The sequence below is a fragment of the Bufo bufo genome, chromosome 3, assembly GCF_905171765.1.
Source record: "Bufo bufo chromosome 3, aBufBuf1.1, whole genome shotgun sequence".
NCBI classification, from domain to species: Eukaryota; Metazoa; Chordata; class Amphibia; order Anura; family Bufonidae; genus Bufo; species Bufo bufo.
Window position 1 is genome coordinate 360598673 of NC_053391.1, and position 22202 is coordinate 360620874.

General features: G+C 41.6%; 1 protein-coding gene across 1 annotated transcript in view; it reads left to right on the forward strand.

The window, feature by feature from the left end:
* The window catches only part of CSMD2 (CUB and Sushi multiple domains 2), a 1002961-nt gene that overhangs the window by 816750 nt on the left and 164009 nt on the right, over nucleotides 1-22202 (forward strand). Inside the window, exon 29 of the mRNA XM_040422265.1 lies at nucleotides 5973-6160. Within this exon, the coding sequence (XP_040278199.1) occupies nucleotides 5973-6160 (188 nt within the window). The remainder of the gene's footprint in view (nucleotides 1-5972; nucleotides 6161-22202) is intronic.

The window sequence follows — 22202 nt, forward strand, 5'->3', positions numbered from 1 at the left end:
GTCACATGACCTAACCCCTCAGATGAACGCTTTAAAAAAAAAAAAAAAACTGTTCCAAAACAGCCAATTTTTTGGTCACCTTACCCCATAAAGTGTAATAATGAATTATCAAAAAATCATATGTACCCAAAAATTGTTCCAAAAAAAACTCAACTCCTTCTGCAAAAAACGAGCCCCTGCACAAGACGATCGGTAGAAAAATAAAAAACATATGGCGTTCAGAATATAGACACACAAAAACATAATTTCTTTTTCAAATATGCCTTATTATGTAAAACTGAAAGAAACAAACAAAAAAAGTAGACATATTTGATATCACTGCTTCCGTAACAACCTGCTCTATAAAAATAACACATGATCTACCATGTCGGATGAATCTTGTAAAAAATTAAAGATGATAAAACGGTGCCAAAACAGCAATTTTTTTTGTTACCTTGCCTCACAAAAAACGTAATATAGAACAATTAAAAATCATATGTACCCCAAAATAGAACCAATAAAACTGTCACCTTATCCCCTAGTTTCCAAAATAGGGTCACTTTTTGGGAGTTTCTACTGTAGGGGTGCATCAGGGGGGCTTTAAATGGGACATGGCATCTACAACCAGTCCAGCAAAACCTGCCTTCCAAAAACCATGTGGAGTTCTTTTCCTTCTGCGCCCTGCTGTGTGCCCTTACATCAGTTTACGACCACATGTGGGGTGTTTCTGTAAACCGCAGAATCAGGGTAATAAATATTGAGTTTTGTTTGGCTGTTAACCCTCAATGTGTTATAGAAAAAAAAATTATAAAATTGAAAATCTGCCAAAAAAGTGAAATTTAGAAATTTCATCTCCATTTTCCTTTAATTCTTGTGGAACACCTAAAGGGTTAACAAAGTTAGCAAAATCAGTTTTGAGTAACTTGAGGGGTGTAGTTTCTACAATGGGGTCATTTATGGGGGTATCCCCTATGTAAGCCCCACAAAGTGACTTCAGACCTGAACTGGTCCTTAAAAAGTGGATTTTGGAAATGTTCTTAAAAATTTTAAGAATTGCTTCTAAACTTCTAAGCCTTGTAACGTCCTAAAAAAATAAAAGGACATTTCCAAAATGATGCCAACATAAAATATACATATGGGGAATGTTAAGTAAGAAATATTTTATGAGGTATCACTTTCTGTTTTAGAAGCAGAGAAATTGAAATTTTGAAAATTGCTAATTTTTCAAAATTTTTGGAAAATTTTGGATTTTTTCATAAATAAAGGTGAAATATATTGACTCAAATTTATGACTGTAATGAAGTACAATGTGTCACGAGAAAACACTCTCAGAATGGCTTGGATAAGTAAAAGTGTTCCAAAGCTATTACCACATAAAGTGGCGCATGTCAGATTTGTAAATTTTGACCTGGACACTGGGGCATCAATGACCTTTGGTCATGAAAGGATTAATATCACCTCACAGCAGCAGTAACCTTACAATTACCTATCTATTTATCTAGTTTATCTCTCCTTTCTACAGAAGGCTTATATTTTGCATTTCATTTTCAATAGTATAAAATACTGGAATATTCTAAGAGATGACCCCTATCTCATAGAAACTATTCCATCTAGACCTCAGATTAACTTTAGGAGAGCAAGGTCTTTGAAGAACATGCTAGCACCAAGTAAACTGAAAAAGAAGGTAACCCTTTCAACAACTATTGCAAGAAGCTACCCCGACTGTGTGGGCAGCTACAAATGTAGTCACGCCCAATGCAAGTGCTGCACTAGTATTTAAAACCGTACTAGAACCTTTAGGACTAATGTAACAGGAGAAGAGTTCCCCATAAAGAGCTATATGAACTGCTCATCTTCATATATTGTCCATCTTGCTGAATGTGGATGCTTCCTACAATATGTGGGTCGCACCATTCAGTCTCTGAGGGAACGTCTAAATAAACATAGGTGGAACATCACATGTGGCTTCTTGAAGCACAGTGTCTCCCGTCATTTTCTCTCTACCCATGACAAGGACCCCTCCAAACTTACGATCATACCGATTGAACACATAACCGACACTTGCTCTGATAGATTCAGAACACTACAAAAGAGAGAGAGATGTTCTGGATTTTAAGACTACAGATCCTCGAACCATATGGTCTAAATGAGAGTTTGGAGAGTAAATGCTTCTAACACATCCGCTAAATCTTTGAAATATCGACCCTCCAAGCGTTATCTATAACCTTCTTCCCTACATTCCCCTCAGGACACTGGACATAGGTTAACCTGCCCTCCCCCCCTCCCACCCCAATGGTATTTTATACCAATTCCCACAGGTACCACTAACTATAGCCAAACCCCCCATTCCTAGTCATCACCACACATATACATCTTTTCATTTATCCATCCCTCATATCATAATTTTTTCCCCTACATCAGTAATAGCTCTTCCATCAGCTTTCCCTCATCACCGTTTTAGTAATACACCTAACTACTAGTGTTGAGCGCGAATATTCTAAAAGCAAATTTATATCGCAAATATTGGCACTTCGAGAATTCGTGAATATTTAGAATATAGTGCTATATGTTCGTAATGACGAATATTAGGCTTTTTTTTTTTTTTTTTTAACACATTGCACATCAGGTGATCATCCCTCCCTTCTTATAGCTTGTGGGCCAATGAGAAGGCTTTGTCACAGCTTATCAACATCCCTAGCAACTAATAGAAAAGTTGCCTACCCCACGGCGGTATTTTGCGCGCATTACGTGAATAATACATTGCTGATCAAGAATATAATCTCGAATTTGAAAATTCACGAATATATGCAGAATATTCTACAAAATATTCACAAAATATAGCGAATTCGAAAATTTGCCCCTGCCTCTCATCACTACTAACTACAACTGGACCCTTCACTTTCTGAGCAATTCATTCCCATTCCACACTACTATCCCCCGTATTTCCTATTCAGCATCATTTATTTTAGACCTATCATTGAATTAGTTAATCTAATCCATATTCTGCAATATCATACTTTTCAGTTTCTACCCAGCATCATAAATGTAACTCCACCTACCAGCCGACGTTTCCCCAATCAGCGCGCTCCTCTCCTCTCATGCAGCATCGTAATTGTAACTCCGCCCATCAGCCGACACTTCCCCAACCAGCGTGCTCCTCTCCCCCCATGCATCCTCCTATATGTCCGGTGGCCAGCGTGCGTTTTTTGAGCACACAGCGATCCAAACGCCCCACGTTCTGGGAAGCTGCAACTGCGCCTTTGATTCTGCCGTCAAGGTACCGTTCTTCTCTGCATAACCCTTGGTCCCCCTGGTAACTACCTTTATCTTCTTCACAACCCTTGGTCCCCCTGGTAACTACAAAGTTGTCCCTTCTCTTTGGGCATATTTATGGATTTTACACTGTCTTGACACCATTTATTACTATCAATTGATTATTTAGTAGCATCCCTCATAGCTCTATTGGCACTATTATTATTAACTGAGAGCTTTTACCATATATATATTTTTATACATTTTTTACCATAATTACTTCCATATGGATTATATATATATATATATATATATATATATATATATATATATATAAAACAGGCTTTATATACTGCACAATGAACTTTGACATAGGGGATTTTAAAGGATCCCTTATATATACGTACCTAAGACACCCTTTTATGGGGGCTGTGCTTTTACCCTGGCCATTATATTTATATTTATGCTTATATTTGTATTTATTTATTTAATTTTATTTCCCATTGGTATATTTGCTGATTATTCTATTATTTTCTGTTCTCCTTATATTACCTTTGTGTTAAACTTTACATTTACTATTTTGATATTATATTACCTTGTTTTAGACTTGATAAAGGGGTCATGCACCTCAAAACGCGTTATCTGTGAAAAAAACTGAATCTCTATTCGATACCTGGTTGTGACACTGCGCCCTCTGTCGTCCACACATCTTCTGGACTTCTATGGTATAGCGATTTTATAGCATTTTCAATAGTATAGTAATGACAAAGAACAGCAAAACATTCAACTTTTTTTAAAATAAATATTGAGTTGGAAAATACCCGTGCCTGAGAGAAGTCTCCCTTTAAGTGGGACTACCTCGAAATTTTATCTATACATACAGGTGTAGATACTCTGCTCTACAGTATTAGTTTAATAGAAAAGAATACCGTAAGAGAGATGGTGATGGTTGTGTCTGACTCCTGTGAAGCCCATATTATCCGGCATTGAGTGAAGGTGTTCCTCAAAAGAGTCACTAACTTTTTCCTATGCCAGTCCAGTATGCACATTTCTTAATGATGAGCATATAAAAGCAGCCCTTCTCATCATTTGAAAGTGGCAGCTAATTATTCATTCCCTCTGGAAGCCAATGGACATCTATGTAATGCAGATCAACACCAGATCAAGGGCCAAGCTTTTGAGCAGCACAATGCACTTGTTTAAAGGTGGTCTAGATTGAGGAATTTTCTCTATTTCATGTGTATGTCATAACCGGTATAGATGAAGAGGTCGTTAAAACTCACCAACACCCCAAATATGTATATATGCAAGTTGTGCTATATATATATATATATATATATATATATATATATATAACTTTGCTTGTAATTAATAATACCAAAAAACTGATAGCACACATGTATAATCATGACATATTTTATTAAATGACATCATAAAAGACAACATATATATGAATAATTAAAGTATGACTAAATAAATTGCAGCAATGCAGTAAACGCAGCGAATAAGCAGCTCCCCAGTAGGTACACAAGGTAGAAAATCTCCTCAGGAATAATCATTATGGCTTAACAGCACATTGCATGAAAAGACATAAACAGACTCCTTAGAGACCAAAGGAGGAAGTCTGTACCAAATAATACAGGTAAAAACCACAAGGGTTACCTAAGCCAAAATAGGGGGTGAAGGCATAAATAGCATCAGAAGCAAAAATGCATATGATACAACTCATATACGGCCAAATAACATAAGTGCCAAATAAATACCTGAAAAAATGGAGTAGGGAGAGCAACCTGAACCTCTAGGGAGCGCACCCCGACGCGCGAAACACGCATCAGAACAATGCTAGGGAGACTCTTTGCCGTCACGGCCTGCTATTTTCTATCCCCCCATCGCCGGATGTTTTGATCTGCTCAACGGGGAGAGGCAGCGGCAAGCTCGTAAAGCAATGGAGGTGCAAGGGAGCAAGGTAAATATAACCTGTATGAGGGGCCAGGGCATTTTGGGGGACGTTATATAACCCTTTTAAGTTCCCCTAGGGGATTTGAACATGCAATCATCTGATTGCTTCTCCCATAGACTGCAATAATTTAACATTGCAGTCTATAGACAGCGCTCCATAGAAACTTTGCTACAGCAAGTCTCAGATCCTTCAGAAGGCCAAGGCTGCCATAACTGAACGACTCTCTGCGCAGGGGAGCTGATCAGGTGCCTGAAGCACTGTGCTCCCCGGATTTCACTGCTCAGATGCTGTGGTCACAATTGACCATGACATCTGAGGAGTTAAAAGTCCATAATTGGCATTATCGCCAATCAAGTACAATGCCTCTGGGTGTCTGCTATTTAAAACAGGAAACACCCGCTGGCTACAGTGCCACTTATCTTCTGAGTGGGCATCACCCAGGGTTAAGCATTATTAACCTAAAATCTGAAATTCCCAAATTAGAAATTATTTTATAATTAAGGCTAGAATGGAGTAAGCAGAAGAAATATATTTGAATTTATCCTTTCTTCTTAGTTCTTGGATATGGCAGAGTGTAAAAAGAAGATCACACAATTGAAGGTTAAAAAAAGTTACTTTGTTGCCATCATTTTCTTTCCACTGTAAATGGGTTTTTGTAACAAGTTGTTAGGAATCAGTTTTACTCTTTGGCCACCATCCATTTGTTGAGAAAGCATAAAGCTGCACAGCTATCTGCTTTTGTCATTATTTTCACCATTTCTCACTGTGTCTTTTATTCCAGCTTTAATCTTGAGCCTGGTTATGATTTTCTGCACATCTATGATGGCCCAGACTCGCTGAGCCCACTAATAGGAAGTTTTTATGGCTCCCAGCTTCCTGACCGGATAGAGAGCTGCAGCAACAATCTGTTTATCGCATTTCGCAGTGATGCTTCTGTGAGCAGTGGTGGCTTTGTCATTGATTACACAGGTATTTGAGAACATTCAATGTGAAATACTGTAAATGTAACATTCTCTTGTGCATGAAGAGGAATTGCTTATTTAACATTTTGAAGGAATATTACTTACATATGCCTGCTAACAAACCTATCTGGTCACCAGGAAATATAACCCACCAAGTTGCCCCCTTATGTAAAAGACTTTAGTATTAGCTGATGCAATCCTGATCTAATTTAGATTCTGGTTTTGGACCACTTCTATGAGTCAGAGAGTCACATTTCCATGTAGAGAGCGAACCAGTCAAGATTTGTTTCCAGGGCCGGTTTTTGAACTTTTGAAAAAGTTTGGTTCGGGCCCGAATCGGTTCGGTTTGAGCTGAAGTTGCTCCAATTGTCCTGACAGTTGGTATATAACCCTCTCTAGCCTCCTTGTTAACTTGTTTATTTTTTATGAATTTTTTTTCCTGCCTCCTTCCCAAGCTCTAGAACAAAATGACAGCAATAGTAAATGATGTGTGACTCTGACATACATAGCTATGGGTAAACGCACATATGATGGTGTTAATATACAGCGTGTTTAATATCACACCGCGCTGGCACATGTCTTATGCTTTTTCATATTCCAAAGCTTCCAAAAATTATCTCTTATCGGGGGCAGATGATGTTTAAACACACACAGTGTTATGAGAAAAACTAATTGCATAAAAATGTTTTATTGGGGAACATGATGGTTGGCAAGTAGCACTAGTGGCATGATCAGGCCACAGCAGCAGCCGTACAGAATGAGATGGTTGGCAAGCGGCAGCAGCCGTACACAATGTGATGGTAGGTATGAAGACAGACAGACAGCAAGAGTGGCAAGATGAGTCACCGGCAGCAAGGAGAAGTCTATTGATCGCATTCAGTGTGCCTGGACTGTGGAAAAATTTCTGTATCAATACAGTAATCACATACATATGTCGCCTCATGAAAACTTAACCCCCCCCCCAAACAAAAAGGTAGATTTCAACTGTGTTAACAACCCGTCAAAAATGTTTAAAATTTCAACCATGTAAAACCTCCTCCCGTGCCCCCTGCAAAACAAATAGGCATGAGTGACATGATGCAGGCGCCAGCCTTGCCTGGACTGTGATAAAATGTTGGTATTGATGCAGTAATCACGTATATTTTTGCAGTGTCTTAAAGAAATCTAAACCTCCCTCTTCAAAAAAATAAAATTAAATGTTTACATTTCAACCGTGTGGAAAGTGACCCTCAGGCATTAGTGGCATGATGCAGCCCCAGCATTGCCTGGACTGTGAGAAAATCTCAGTATTGATGTAGTAATCACATAGAAGAAATTTAGCACCCTCCTCCCCAAAATAATTTTTTTAATTCAACCGTGTGGAAAGTGAGTACACAAAAGCTGACCCTCAGTCATTAGTGGCAGTGGCATGGTGCAGGCTGCAGCATTGCCTGGACTGTGAGAAAATGTCGGTATTGATGCAGTAATCACGTACATTTATGCTGCATCTTAAAGAAATCTAAACCTCCCTCTCCAAAAAAAAAGTTTCCCTTTCAACCGTGTGGATAGTGAGTACACGGAAATTGACCCTCAGGCATTAGTCGTAGTGCCATAGCGCAGGCTGGCCTGTGACAAAATGGTAGTATTGATACAGTGATCACGTACATGTATGCTGCACTGTAAGGAAATGTAACCCCCTCCTAAAGAGGTTTTTACATTTTAACCGTGCTAACCACATCAAAATGTTTACATTTCAACTGTGTGGAAAGTGAGTACACAGAAACAGACAATTGAGGCATTAGTGGCATGATGCAAGTCCCAGCATTGGACTGTGACAAAATGGTGGTATTGATGCAGTAATCACGTACATTTATACTGCATCTTAAAGAAATTTAACTCTCCCCCCCCAAAAAAATTTTTAAGTTCAATTGTGTTAAGGCCCCCAAAGAAGGTTAAAACTTCAACCTCCCCCCAAAAATGTATTAACATTTTCAAAAAATGTTTTTGTTGTTTAATTTAATTTTAATTAAATTTGAACATTTTTTTTACAATTTTTTTTACAAATGTATTGGGCGTCAGCTATCATTACACAGTAGGGTAAAATATATGCATAATGTAAGGCGACATTCACACGAAAGTATTTTGTTTCCGTGTTCAATTGGTCCCCAAAAAATGTGGACAGCACACATTGTGCTATCCGTAGCCCCGCAAAAAAATAAATAAATAGAACATGTCTTATTCTTGTCTGTTTTGCAGACAAGGATATGCATTATTACAATGGATCCGCAAAAAAAACGGTTGCCATACGGACGTCATCAGTTGTTTTTTTTGGCGGATCCGCAATTTGTGGACCGCAAAACACATACTGTCGTGTGAATGTAGCCTAAGACAGGAGGCCAGGACATCTTGTCTTGTCTTTGGTTGTTTATCTTGGTCATTTCTTTGTGGCTCTTCATCATCACTATCTGTAAACTGACTTCTTTAAAATTTCAACCGTGTAAACCCCCTCCCCCCAATTTTTTTTTACATTTCAACCGTGTGGAAACTGAATACACGTAAACTGATGCAGCAGCTGTACAGAATGTGATAATAGGCAGACAGTCAGCAACAGTGGCAAGATGGGGCATCGCAAGGCGAGGCCTATACGTCGTCGGAGTGTGAAAATCCTCCTGAATCCAGGATTGGTTCATTTAGCCAAAATTGATCTTTTGGACACTGGCGGAGGACAACTTGATCTTTTTTGGGATGTCACCACACCCCCTACAGCGCTGAAAACCCTCTTTGAGATAGAAAGTGTGATGTTCCATTTTGGGCCACTTTTCCAGTCTTCCTGCACAGAAATCCATGCAGTCAGGGAACTGGGTATGCAATAGAGACTGACCATAGTTTAAGTAGGACTGAACATGGGCATTAAGGCGGAAGCTATCGGCTTGCTGTCTGGCCTCTGCCTGGTGCTACACATGGAAAAACTTCTCCATCATCATGAGGAGACTGAAATGGCTTCTGGTACAGCTGCTGCAGCTTCTGCTGCTTGTGGTGGGGGTGACTCTGCAGGGGGCAGATGGGGGCCTCCCTTTCAGACACGATGGTGGCAGGCGTCTGCTCGCTGTAAACTGTGGCAAGCTGCATACACAGTGTTTCTTGATAGTAACATATAATCTGTCCTCCCTTTCTGACAAAGGAAAGCATTTCCCCATTTTGCCTTGGTAGCAAGGGTCTAACAGCAAGACAAGCTAATTGCTGGTGGAGAAAAGTTTTTTTCGTGGTCAAACGTTCCATTATAGATGTCTCACTATGGAGCTGAGGACAAGGATAAGTCTTAGCAGGAGAAGGTGATCATGATGACAAAGATACTGTACTGCTTGGGGATGTGGGTTGGCTACCACAAAGAGGACCAGGAGAAGAAAGACAGAGTTGTGCTGATTGGGAAAGTTAGCCAATTGTATTTGCCAAAAGGATCTGGTGATGCCGCCTAATGTGATGCAATAGATCTCTGGTACCTATAATTGTAATTTTAATCCTGCAGATCTTGCACACCTCTGTGGTTTTGTGTGCACGCCTTGTTGATAAAAAGTGTGATGCTCTCACAGAGCTACAGGCAGCCAAGCTGGGCTTAGCTCTTAAACGTTTTGGGCCTAACCCAGCCACAACATCAGCGACATCGCCAAATCCCAAAGCAGATGTGGCTCTGGCTGTTCTTTGGAAGGTACATGGCATCTGCTCTTTAATGCTGCTGTGACCACCCTTTTCCATTGATAGCTATGCCCCCATCAAAAAAGCCATAACTACACGTGCCACTGTTGCCACCATCAACACACATATGCATGGAGTCACTAGTCTCCTCAACAACCTGCTGCTCAGGGCAGCCCAAATGGTCAGGGCTCTCATACAAGCCATCAACAGGGAGACTCTCTTGACTATCTGCTGTAGGGTGTGGTGGGGTTTCTTGCCACTTCTTAGGAAAAAGAAAGGCTCCCCTCTAAGAAGGGGCAGTGAACACTGGGAGGACTCCACTTAAAAGCCTTCTTTGGGGGTGCAAAGAGGAGGAGCAAGAGGAACGCTGTGACCCCTAGCTCCACATCACAGTGTCGAACTCTGAAGTCACCTCCACATCATCCTGTTGTGGCTGAGAGGAGGACTGAGCTATCCAATCCACAATCTTAGCCTCTTTCTCCTCAACTATATTGTATATTTCTGAACCCAGCAGGGACAACTGCGGCCTACTAATACTACTACTGCTTCTGGCTGGATAGTTGGTGCTGCTACTACCCACATTCTGGCTATGGGATATTTTTAGGCCTCTCAGATCATGTTGTGCATTACCCTGTGTATTGGTAAGTAATGACATGTATATGCTGCTAGTTTGAATGTAATCAATGACTCCCCCTCCCCCCACCCAAAAAAAAGTAAATTTATTAAAATTGTCTGAATATAGGGAAACTGATCTAGGCCTAGATACTTTTGTGTGCTGGCCTGTGTATTGGTGTTGATCACCTATACACTCACCTAAAGAATTATTAGGGACACCTGTTCTATTTCACATTAATGCAATTATCTAGTCAACCAATCAAATGGCAGTTGCTTCAATGCATTTAGGGGTGTGGTCCTGGTCAAGACAATCTCCTGAACTCCAAACTGAATGTCAGAATGGGAAAGAAAGGTGATTTAAGCAATTTTGAGCGTGACATGGTTGTTGGTGCCAGACGGGCCGGTCTGAGTATTTTACAATCTGCTCAGTTACTGGGATTTTCACGCACAACCATTTCTAGGGTTTACAAAGAATGGTGTGAAAAGGGAAAAACATCCAGTATGCGGCATCCGATAGAAGAGCAACGTTGACTGAAATAACCACTCGTTACAACCGAGGTATGCAGCAAAGCATTTGTGAAGCCACAACACGCACAACCTTGAGGCGGATGGGCTACAACAGCAGAAGACCCCACCGGGTTCCACTCATCTCCACTACAAATAGGATAAAGAGGCTACAATTTGCACGAGCTCACCAAAATTGGACTGTTAAAGACTGGAAAAATGTTGCCTGGTCTGATGAGTCTCGATTTCTGTTAAGATATTCAAATGGTAGAGTCCAAATTTGGCGTAAACAGAATGAGAACATGTATCCATCCTCTGATGGCTACTTCCAGCAGGATAATGCACCATGTCACAAAGTTCGAATCATTTCAAATTGGTTTCTTGAACATGACAATGAGTTCACTGTACTAAAATGGCCCCCACAGTCACCAGATCTCAACCCAATAGAGCATCTTTGGGATGTGGTGGAACGGGAGCTTTGTGCCCTGGATGTGCATCCCTCAAATCTCCATCAACTGCAAGATGCTATCCTATCAATATGGGCCAACATTTCTAAAGAATGCTATCAGCACCTTGTTGAATCAATGCCACATAGAATTAAGGCAGTTCTGAAGGCAAAAGGGGGTCCAACACCATATTAGTATGGTGTTCCTAATAATTCTTTAGGTGAGTGTATGCTGGTTTAATTAAATTGAACAAGTCACAAAATTTTAATTGTGACTATGTGGAAACTGAATATACATAAATGGACGATTGAGGCTTGAGGCTCAATTTCTCATTAATACACACTGGTAGATTGCTACTATACCTTGTGTTTTGTAGCAATTGCTTATATATGCTAGTTTAAGTACATTTAACAATCCCCCAAAAATGTATATTCCGACCACCTCAGTTTCAACTTAACACACACAGGTAGATTGATGCTACACCATAGGTATTGCTGCAGTAATCACATATATATGCTGCTTAATTAAATTGAAAGACTCCCCACAAAAAAATAATTGCGACCGCATGGAAACTGAAAATAAGTAAAAGGACGATTAAGGCTTGACGCTCAATTTCAACTTAACACAGACAGGTAGATTGCTGCCACACAGTGGGTATTGCTAAAGTAATCATGTGCATATGCTGCTTAATTAAATTGACACTTCCACCCAAAACAAATTTAATTGCGACCATCTGCAAACTGAATATACATAAATGGACGATTGAGGCATGATGCTCAATTTCAACTTAACACACACAGGTAGATTGCTGCCACACCATGGGTATTGCTGCAGTAATCACGTATATATGCTGCTTAATTAAATTGAACCCCCTCCTCAAAAAAAATTACATTGCGACCATGTGGAAATGGAAAATATGTAAATGGACAATTGAGACTTGATGCTCAATTTCAACTTAATACACACAGGTAGATTGCTGCCATACCATGGGTATTGCTTCAGTAGTCAGATAGATAGATAGATAGATAGATAGATAGATAGATAGATAGATAGATAGATAGATAGATAGATAGATATGCAGCCTAAATTATAACAAAATTTGTCAGGCTGTGCATGGCCATGGCCCTTCCTGCTAAGTATTGCCCACTTTTGGTAAAAGTGATCAGAGTGGTGTGAAAAGAGTTGCAAAGAGGGTGTGCTAAAATTTGCAGCATTTTACCATCTTTTTTTTGTGTAAAGCCATTGATATATTCCCCTCATTGTGTGAATACAACCTAAAGTACTGTAATTATAGCCCTTTAATTTCAACTTGCTCTGTACTTTGGGTTTGCTTTAATATATGCTTTGTCTGGTTTATGATGACACTATTGAGACCTATCACATTGAAATACAGTACTATGTACCCCAGGCCATTTTTGAGGGACAAACCTCACATCGTCTAGTAGTTACTACAGTGTTTGAACATTTTCTGCCTTTATCTTAGGAAGCACTAATTAAAATAATAAAACTGAGCAGTCAGCTGTAAACAGAATACAGTAAATCATGCGCTGACCTGTTTCCAAAGAAATACCACTCTCCAATAAGTGTCTATTCACCCTTCCATAATATTTCCACCCATAGACACTTGTGTAACCATAATCAGCATCAGTATGAAAAAGATCTTCAGTATGGGTCAGGCTAAAGGCCTGAAATCCTAACACTATTGCAGAGCTGACCATATGTACCTACTGAGTGGGCAGCAAGGGCTGTCTGGTAGTGATGTGCATTATGATTTTGCAACAGCATCTCAGCTAACAGTGGCCCACCCATCCCAACCATTGTCAGATCAGATGCCACTGGTAAAGTCCCACTGGCTGCTGTGGCACTAAAGGATTAACATGAAAGGTGCTACAGACAATGGGTTTAGACTTAATGTGCAAACTAACCAGTTTGGCTTTGGGCTAAACCTAAGGGCATTGTCTGGTGGTTCCCTGTTATTCACCCTTTAACCCATTTACAGTGATCTGAACTTTGGCGCAGGAAACCAAACAGGCCACTACCTCCTGGAGTAGTCCTAGCATAGTCCTAGGAGACACAGGCAAAAGCATAGACTAAACACAGTCAAGGCAGGCTGAGTACTTGTGTATAACAAATAGCAATTCCAAGGTCAGGGCTGGCTGAGTACAAGCGAAATTCAATAATCACTGAAGGTATATTGGCAAATGATCCTTGCTAATGTATATAATGTATCACGAGGGCAAGGACCTAAAACTTAACTTTTATTTATAATCACAATAAAATAAAATTACAACTTGGATAAAGCATCCTAATTGGTGCATAGAAAGCTATCAACGGTAAACAAAGGGCGTTAAAAGGCTGAGAAACTGGGATACAGGGAATAACTATCCCTCCACAGCTGCTCAGCCCAGAGATACACCTTAATGGTAGGTGTGCTCTGCCCGCGTACCTAGGACTGAACTGAAAAGACACTATTACAAGATGTATCCCAATTTCCCAGGTCCCAACGCCTTTCCCCCTCTTAATGCAACAGAGGGTTCATCAGGGGACAATACCTAAATGGGTCAATACAGAAAAAGTGTGCGGCCTCTTAATGGACTAACAGTGCATTGATATAGGGGCAAAAACGCACAAAAATTGAACCAGTGGTACACACATGTACTCCTAAGATACAGAGTTTATGGCAAAACAATTCAGCAGAGTTGTAACCAACAGATACAAACAACATAAGTCACAGTCCCTTAGCATTCATACTATGCAACAGTGCAAGGACAAATATTATATGCACCATATATTCATGAAATGCTGAGTTTGAAACAGAGGGGTTATAAACAAACTAATCAATGAGACCATAATCACAATTGCTTGAGTCATACTGTGACACAATGCATGGGCTGATATTACCTGCATCACTGCGTCCTGTGTTGTTTCCATTAGATACTAAGTGGGATCATACATACCAAGCCGCTTGAGGTGCAAGTAGAATTAATACAAACTCTCAATCTGCCAACTGTGTGACAAGAAATGTGTTCCTGGGGCCAGATGATAGCTCCATTATATCTGGGAAGTGTCTGATTTAAAATGCAGACAATTTAATAGAGATCTGGAAGAATTTAAAGAGAATAGAGCGTATAAGCCCGAGACTAAACAACCCCCACTTCCCTCGGAATCCGAGATATCCTCTTCTGAACAGGATTTCTCTGACTCTGAGACTCCTCAATCCAGCGGAAGAAACTGTAATAGAAGAGGTCAGAGGGGAAGGGGACAACCAAGCAATAGGAGATGGCCGAGGTCAAGTGGCCTTAGGGGAAGAGGGGGCGACTCCTCATCTTCTTCATCTTTTGCTACTTCTACTCCTAGTGCACGGGGGATTTTTTAGCGAAGGGTACCCCCTACCAACTTCAGGACCGAATAAGGACAAGGGAGGATTAATTGAACAAAATGAGTTACAGATAATTAACCTCTCCTCCCGGACTCTTAGTATTACTGAAAGTCATGAAGAAGGGACTGTCCTTTGTTCCCACCACAAGGTTCAGTCCCTTTACCTGGATCAAGGATCTCCATTTATTTGCCAGAAAATTTAAATGGCACAAATTCATAGTAAAAATAGTAACAAACACACGTGTGAGCAATTGGGAATCCAGGACCGGGATTTTGTAGAGCTAAAAATCCTTATGGTTCTCTGGGATGAAGGTGCAAGGGCACCAGGACAAGGCCCTTTCACCGACTTGCATCCAAAGAGTAAGAGTAAATTACGACCACATTGATATCTTTTTACAGATGGCGACTACTGATATTGAGGGTATATCTTCCTCCGCACGGCCATTTAGTAATCTATCTGGGCCAAAGATGGAGGCTTTGTTATGTCTTGAAAAAGACACCTCAATAATAATAAAACCGGCTTATAAGGGTGGGAACCTGGTCGTAATGGACAGTTGTCAGTATAAATGTATGTGTGAACGTTTACTTAGCGACCGTGATTGCTATTGCATTCTGCCAGCTGACCCCACAGATACGTTTCTGTGAATTTTAGTAGGTATATTGGACAGAGCACTCTATAAAAAAAAAAAATCATAAGTGAAGCTGAGTACTCTTTCCTTAAACCAAACTCACCACAGATAGCTACATTTTACGGGCTACCGAAGATCCACAAAGGTCTGACCCCCTTAAAGGGTCGCCCAATTGTTTTGGGGGTAGACTCCATTACCCAGAATTGTGGAATCTATATTGACAAAATTTTAAAACCTTTTCCATCATACACAAGGGACGCAATGGATTTTCTCAGAAAGATCGAGACCATCAACATAGATGCATCGTGTTCCCTTGCTAGCATTGACGTTGAATCGTTATTTAGTTCCATCCCTCATTCAAAGGGTCTTATGGCAGTAACAGAGTTTTTGAAAACTAGAGCGGTCAGCTTTAACGCACACAATTACTTTTTCCTCACGTTGCTTGAATTTGTGCTTATGCTAAATTATTTTCTGTTTGATACCAGGTCCTTCCACCAGCTCAGGGGGACCGCGATGGGGAGCCCCTGTGCCCCCCCCCTTACGCTAATCTCCTCCTGGGCTGGTGGGAGGATAAGTTAGTTTTCCCTGACGTGCAACCATGGTGGTGGGAAAAAATTATCTTCTGGACTGGTTATATTGACGACGTGTTTCTCATTTGGAGTGGTGACTTGGATCAATTTAAGTCGTTTGTAAAAATCCTCAACTCCAATGAGATAGGGCTATCATTTACGTTCGAGTTCCATCATGAGACACTCACCTTTTGGACGTCAGGGTCACCAAAAACAGGATAGACTGGTAACCACTACCTACAGAAAGACAACTGCCACAAATAGTCTACTACATTGGGATAGTTATCATCCGACGAACTTGAAGAGAGGGATACCTCAAGGCCAATATCTTAGAATGAGGAGAAACTGCTCAGACCCTGAAAGTTTCCATGACGAATCTAGGAAATTGCAGGATCGGTTTAGAACAAGAGGGTACCCCCAAAATGTACTAAGGGATGCATTCCAAAATGCCAAAAGACGTGACAAAGAAAATCTCCTGGTGCCCAGGAACTCTAACCCCAAAAACGAAATTATGAGAATCATCTCAACATTTGATTTAGAGAATAGGGGTATCAGGGAAATACTTAAAAGGTATTGGCTCATCCTTCTCATGGATCCAGACTTAGCAGAAGCCCTTCCATCTAGCCCAGGCATCACCTTCAGACGGGGTAGAAGTCTAGGAGATTGTTTGGTCCACAGCCATTTTGCGCACCCAAAACCAGCAGGCACTTGGCTTGATCATAAACCACTAGGTACATTTAGTTGTGGTACGTGTTTGGCATGTGGTTATATCAACAAGACTAAATCCAACGTATGTTTGGCTACGAAGATTAGCTATGTGATAAGAGACTTTATTAATTGTCGGAATAAAGGAGTGGTTTATTTGTGTCAGTGTTCCTGCCCCCTTGACTATGTCATGTCGGGAAAACAGTTAGAGAGTTACGATGTAGGATTCTGGAACATGTTAATGACATTAAAAAAAAAGAATAATACTCCGGTGGCCGATCATGTTTGGGAACACTATAATGGCGATCCCAAGGCCGTATCATTTTCGGCACTGGAATTGGTGAGACCCTCTCCTAGAAGGGGTGACTGGGACCGAAGTATCCTTCAGAAAGAAACAGAGTGGATCTATAGGCTTCGGTCCCAGTCACACGGAGGACTTAATGAGAGGTTGACATTCTCATGCTTCATTTAACCCAGTTTTCCTTGTCCCTTATATATAAGTAACCTCACCTCCAATAGTATAGGAATCCATGTATCTACGCGAGAAGTGTTAATAGTTTTTATTGCTATGGTGGCTCTTTATTTTGACCACCTCTGATATCCATTAATTATAAATCTGTAATATATTTTGGTGTTATTTCCCTGGAACGTCTACTTTAGGCTAATATCAACATGAACGTGATGTTGTGGTTCTCTCGTGTGTAATAGGGGGGGGGGGGGAGTAATAACTATATAACTGCACTAGATTGCAGATTTTTCCTAATTCCCCCTTTTTTCTCTCTCTCCGCATGAGAAGGAGGCTTGGAACGCATATTGTTTGGTGCCATGTTGGAGACTGTGGGTGTGTTTCTCATTACTCACCCTGCCTATCTTTTAGCAGATGGCTTGAGTGATCAGCTAGCCAGCAAATCAGGAAATGGCATGTGAAGCCCACACCCTCCTTGCCCCCTTTTTAAATCAGACACTTCCCAGGTATAATGGAGCTATCATCTGGCCCCAGGAACACATCTCTGGTCACACAGTTGGCAGATTGAGAGTTTGTATTAATTATACTTGCGCCTCAAGCGGCTTGGTATGTATGATCCCACTGTCACGACTGTGACTGATCCAGACAGGTCTGGGAGGAGAAGGTCGCAGCGACTTGCTACTCGTGATAGCTTGTGAGTTTGCGCCGTGGTTCAGGGTATGTCATCTGGGTTTTGCCTTGTGAACCTTTTTGTCCTGACTGGGAGTTTGTAGGCATCCTTCTCAGGTGAGTCCTGTCTGCCACTCCCAGCTACTATATTAGTTTCACTTTCACCTGCAGTCATTGCCAGATATAGTCCTTACTTCCAGTGCTACTCTGACCTTGGAAGGAGATCGTTTGATGGTGTTGCTGTGGAGCTCTTGTCCGGCGTGGACTGTCGTGTTTGGGATCGCCTTCTCTGCTCGTGACTGGATAAGTCTATCTCTGCTGTTGTTTGTTTGTTGCTGTCTTCCCCTGTTGTTTTCCTAGACATGAGTGATGGTGACTAGCGCTCCCATCGGCCTTTCCCCAGTCCAGTCTTGTTAGGGCGACTGAGGGTTTAGGCATCCTGCTCGCCGCACGGGTTCACACCCCGTCTAGGGTATCAGGGCAGACAGGTGCCAGCTTAGGGTTAGTCAGGGGTGGCCATTCTATTTCCCATCCGTAGATAAGGGTCCCCCTTCCCCTCCGTCTGGTGCGACACGACTGCTGCTGGGATAGCGGTCGTGACACCCACTTAGTATCTAATGGAAACAACACAGGACACAGTGATGCAGGTAATATCAGCCTATGCATTGTGTCACAGTATGACTGTCAAGCAATTGTGATTATGGTCTCATTGATTGGTTTGTTTATAACCCCTCTGTTTCAAACTCAGCATTTCATGAATATATGGTGGATATAATATTAGTCCTTGCACTGTTGCATAGTATGAATGCTAAGGGACTCTGACTTATGTTGTTTCTATCTGTTGGTTACAACTCTGCCAAATTGTTTTGCCATAAACTCTGTATCTTAGGAGTACATGTGTGTACCACTGGTTCCATTTTTGGGCGTTTTTGCCCCTATATCAATGCACTGTTAGTCCATTAAGAGGCCGCACACTTTTTCTGTATTGATCTATTTAGGTATTGTCCCCTGATGAACCCTCTGTTGCATTAAGAGGGCGAAATCTCTGGGCTGAGCAGCTGTGGAGGGAAAGTTTAGGGATAGTTATTCCCTGTATCCCAGTTTCTCAGCCTTTTAACGCTCTTTGTTTACCGTTGATAGCTTTCTACGAACCAATTAGTATGCTTTATCCAAGTTGTAATTTTATTTTATTGTGATTATAAATAAAAGTCAAGCGTAATTCAGGTCAGAGATCCAGGGTCGGGGCAGGCAACAAGGAGCAGAATTGGAAGACAAACAAGATTCATTACACGGATAGCCAGGTGAGATCAACTTCCCTGGTTACTAGCAATGAAAAACCTCAAAGCTCAGGTGAGGAGGTAGAACCACAGCCCAGCTAAATAGAGGACTGATCAGCAACTTAACCAGCACCTGAACAGGGGCAGGGGAAAAGCACAAAGTAGGTCAATTATCCCCTACAAACGCCAGTCTTAATATCCCATATAGCTGGCAATGGATCTGCCGGAGTTATGTAGAGGCGCCAGCACTAGCACCAAAACCCTTTCAATCCACAAGATAAAATGTCTTGCCCTTGACCTTCTTCATATCTAAAATATTGCTGACTTCAAATTCATGTTCATCAACTGTTCAACAGGAACAGGAGCAACAACAGAAGACTAAGAGTAGCGGTTTAATACCAGGGGTCCAAGAAGACATACTGTACATGAAAGGAATTGGGAATATGGAGGGAAGGCAGCAGACGGAGCTTGTAACAGACAGGGTTGACTTGAGATATAATCTTAAAAGGTCCCAAAAAATCAAAGAGAAAATTTGTAAGATGGCATGTTGAGGTGAATATTTTTTTACGACAACAAGATCTTGTCACCAAGCGAAAATTGTGGGGGATCTCTTCTCTTCTCTACCTTTTTCTTCATGGATATCGAGGACCAAAATAGAGAAACCTTGGTCTCCTGTTAGATCTAGAAAATTTCCCTGGCTGTTGCATTCGCAACTAGCATATCAGTGGACAGCTGATAAAGTTCATGTTGACCCGAGTATGTTGACCATAAACAGCAAAGAAAGGAGACTTGTCAGTAGATTCACTAGACAGATTTTTATGGCAGAATTCAGCCCATGGGAGCAGAGATACCCAGTTGTCTTGCTTGGCACAAACAAAGAAATGTAAATAGTTCTCTAGAACCTAGTTAATTGTTTCTACTTGCCCCTTAGTCTGTGGATAATATGCACAGGAGAAATCCAATTTTACTTGTAGCAACTTAGAGGGACCTCCAGAATCTAGAAGTGAATTGTACTCCTCTATCAGAAACAAAGGGGGAACATTTATTAAGACTGGTGTTTTAATAAGCCGGTCTTAATAAGCCCCTTCACTGGCAGTGCATCGCCAAAGTTAGGTAGAAGCTCCGGTCTCTACATAACCAGTTTATGATGGATGAACATCGTCCGGGACGATTCGTGAACGCGAGCGCGCGTTCGCGATCAAATCTTTGCGAACCGCAAGTGCACCGCAGACCACATTTTCAGTCTGAGGCATCTGTTAACGCATACATTTTTGGTATGCATTAAATGGATGGCAAAAATAGGATGTGAACCCAGCCATAGTGTCAGAATAAGCACCAGTACACAGCGAATAAGCGTGGCGGAGAGGGGAGGCCGCTATGTACTGACAGAGCTACCTGGTCCTGGTGGTCAGGGATGAGGACTGTGTGTCTCAAGGATCATTTTCTACTGGGAAATACTGTAGAGGGCATAGTATAATACATTAGAATCTGTAAAATATAAAGATATTATCAGTACCTACAATAATAATACAATTAGGTGGTCATTTATTATTTCTGACACAGATTGTTTTTTCCCCGCTCATGCCAGGTCTAAAAAAGGATGGAGTGGGCAGGGAAAGAGATACAGTTATGGCCATCCAGTTATTGGATACCACCGCCATACATTGACCGGATAACACCTCTGTACAGTGACAGGATAACACCGCCATACCGTGACCGGATAAAAGGGCATAAGAGGGCACAGTACAGGGAATAGCTAGGGGCACTGCACAGGGTGTGGTAAAAGGGCACAATGCAGGGTATAAGGGGGCACAGTACGGGGGGGACAGTCACATGACCCTGTGACATTAAAAGGTCCTTATGGTGAATGCGGTTCATACGCCACCATAATGAGAGGCAGAGGAGTGAGACAGGGGTGTGATTATATGGTTAGAGATAAAAAAAAAATGTCGACCAGTACAGGCCCCAAAAATTAGGCAATAGGCATTCACCTGAAAGCAAAGAACTTTGGATTCTGTGGCGGGAGGTACATTAGGCAGTCACAGGATAAAAATGTAATTGTCGGCCAGTATAGGCCCTAAAAATTAAGCAATAGGCATTCACCAGACAGCAAAGAACTTTGGATTCTGTGGCTAGAGGTGCATTAGGCAGTCACAGGATAAATATGTAACTGTTAGCCAGTACAGGCCCTAAAAATTTGCCAAAAGGCATTCACCTGACAGCAGAGAACTTTGGATTATGTGGCTTTAGGTGCATTGGGCGGTCACAGGATAGATATGTAACTATCGGCCAGTACAGGCCCCAAACATTAGGCATTCACCTGACATAAAAGGCAGTTTATGCCGCTGTATATACATAAGGCAAGGACTATTCTTTGTTCAGGGTGGTTGCGGATATGTGTGCGCTGGCATGAGGAAATTCAATTACACGTGGTCATCACAGGTGTTGAATTCCTCCGAGATCCATTTAAAAAAATGTGAGGTAGGCGAGTGCGTTTATAGATCTAGATCCCCCCTGCTGCACTGAGCGTCCTTTTGGACAGGACTCGACGAGGGGCAAGCCAAGAGTTCCATGGAAAATTGTGCCAGTTCTGGCCACAGGTCAAGCCTGCACACCCAAAAGTCAAGGAGTTCCTCGCTTCCCAGAGCATCCACATCATCCGTTAACCCGATGTAGTCGGACACCTGTCGGTCAAGGCATTCCCTGAGGCTGGATCCGGAGGGCGGCTGTCGATGGGTTGGCTGCAAGAATGATCTCATATCTGAAGTGACCAACACATCTTCAAACTGCCCTCTTTTTGCATGCGCGGTAGGATTGGTACCCGCACCTGTTTCGCTGTGGGTGAAAATTCATCTGCCAGTGCCTGCAACAGCAGAATGCAGAATCTCTCGCAGCAAGGCCCGGAAATACTGCCTTCTGACAGCCCTCTGTGATGCTGTTAACATGTCCTCCATTTTGTGTTTGTACCGGGAGTCTAAGTACGTTGCCACCCAGTACAGGTCCTTGACCTTTATGCTTTTTATACGGGGGTCCCTCTTCAAACACTGGAGCATAAATGCTCCCATTTGCACTAAATTGGAAGTGGTAGAGCGCCCTGGCACCTGCTCATCGCCCAGTAG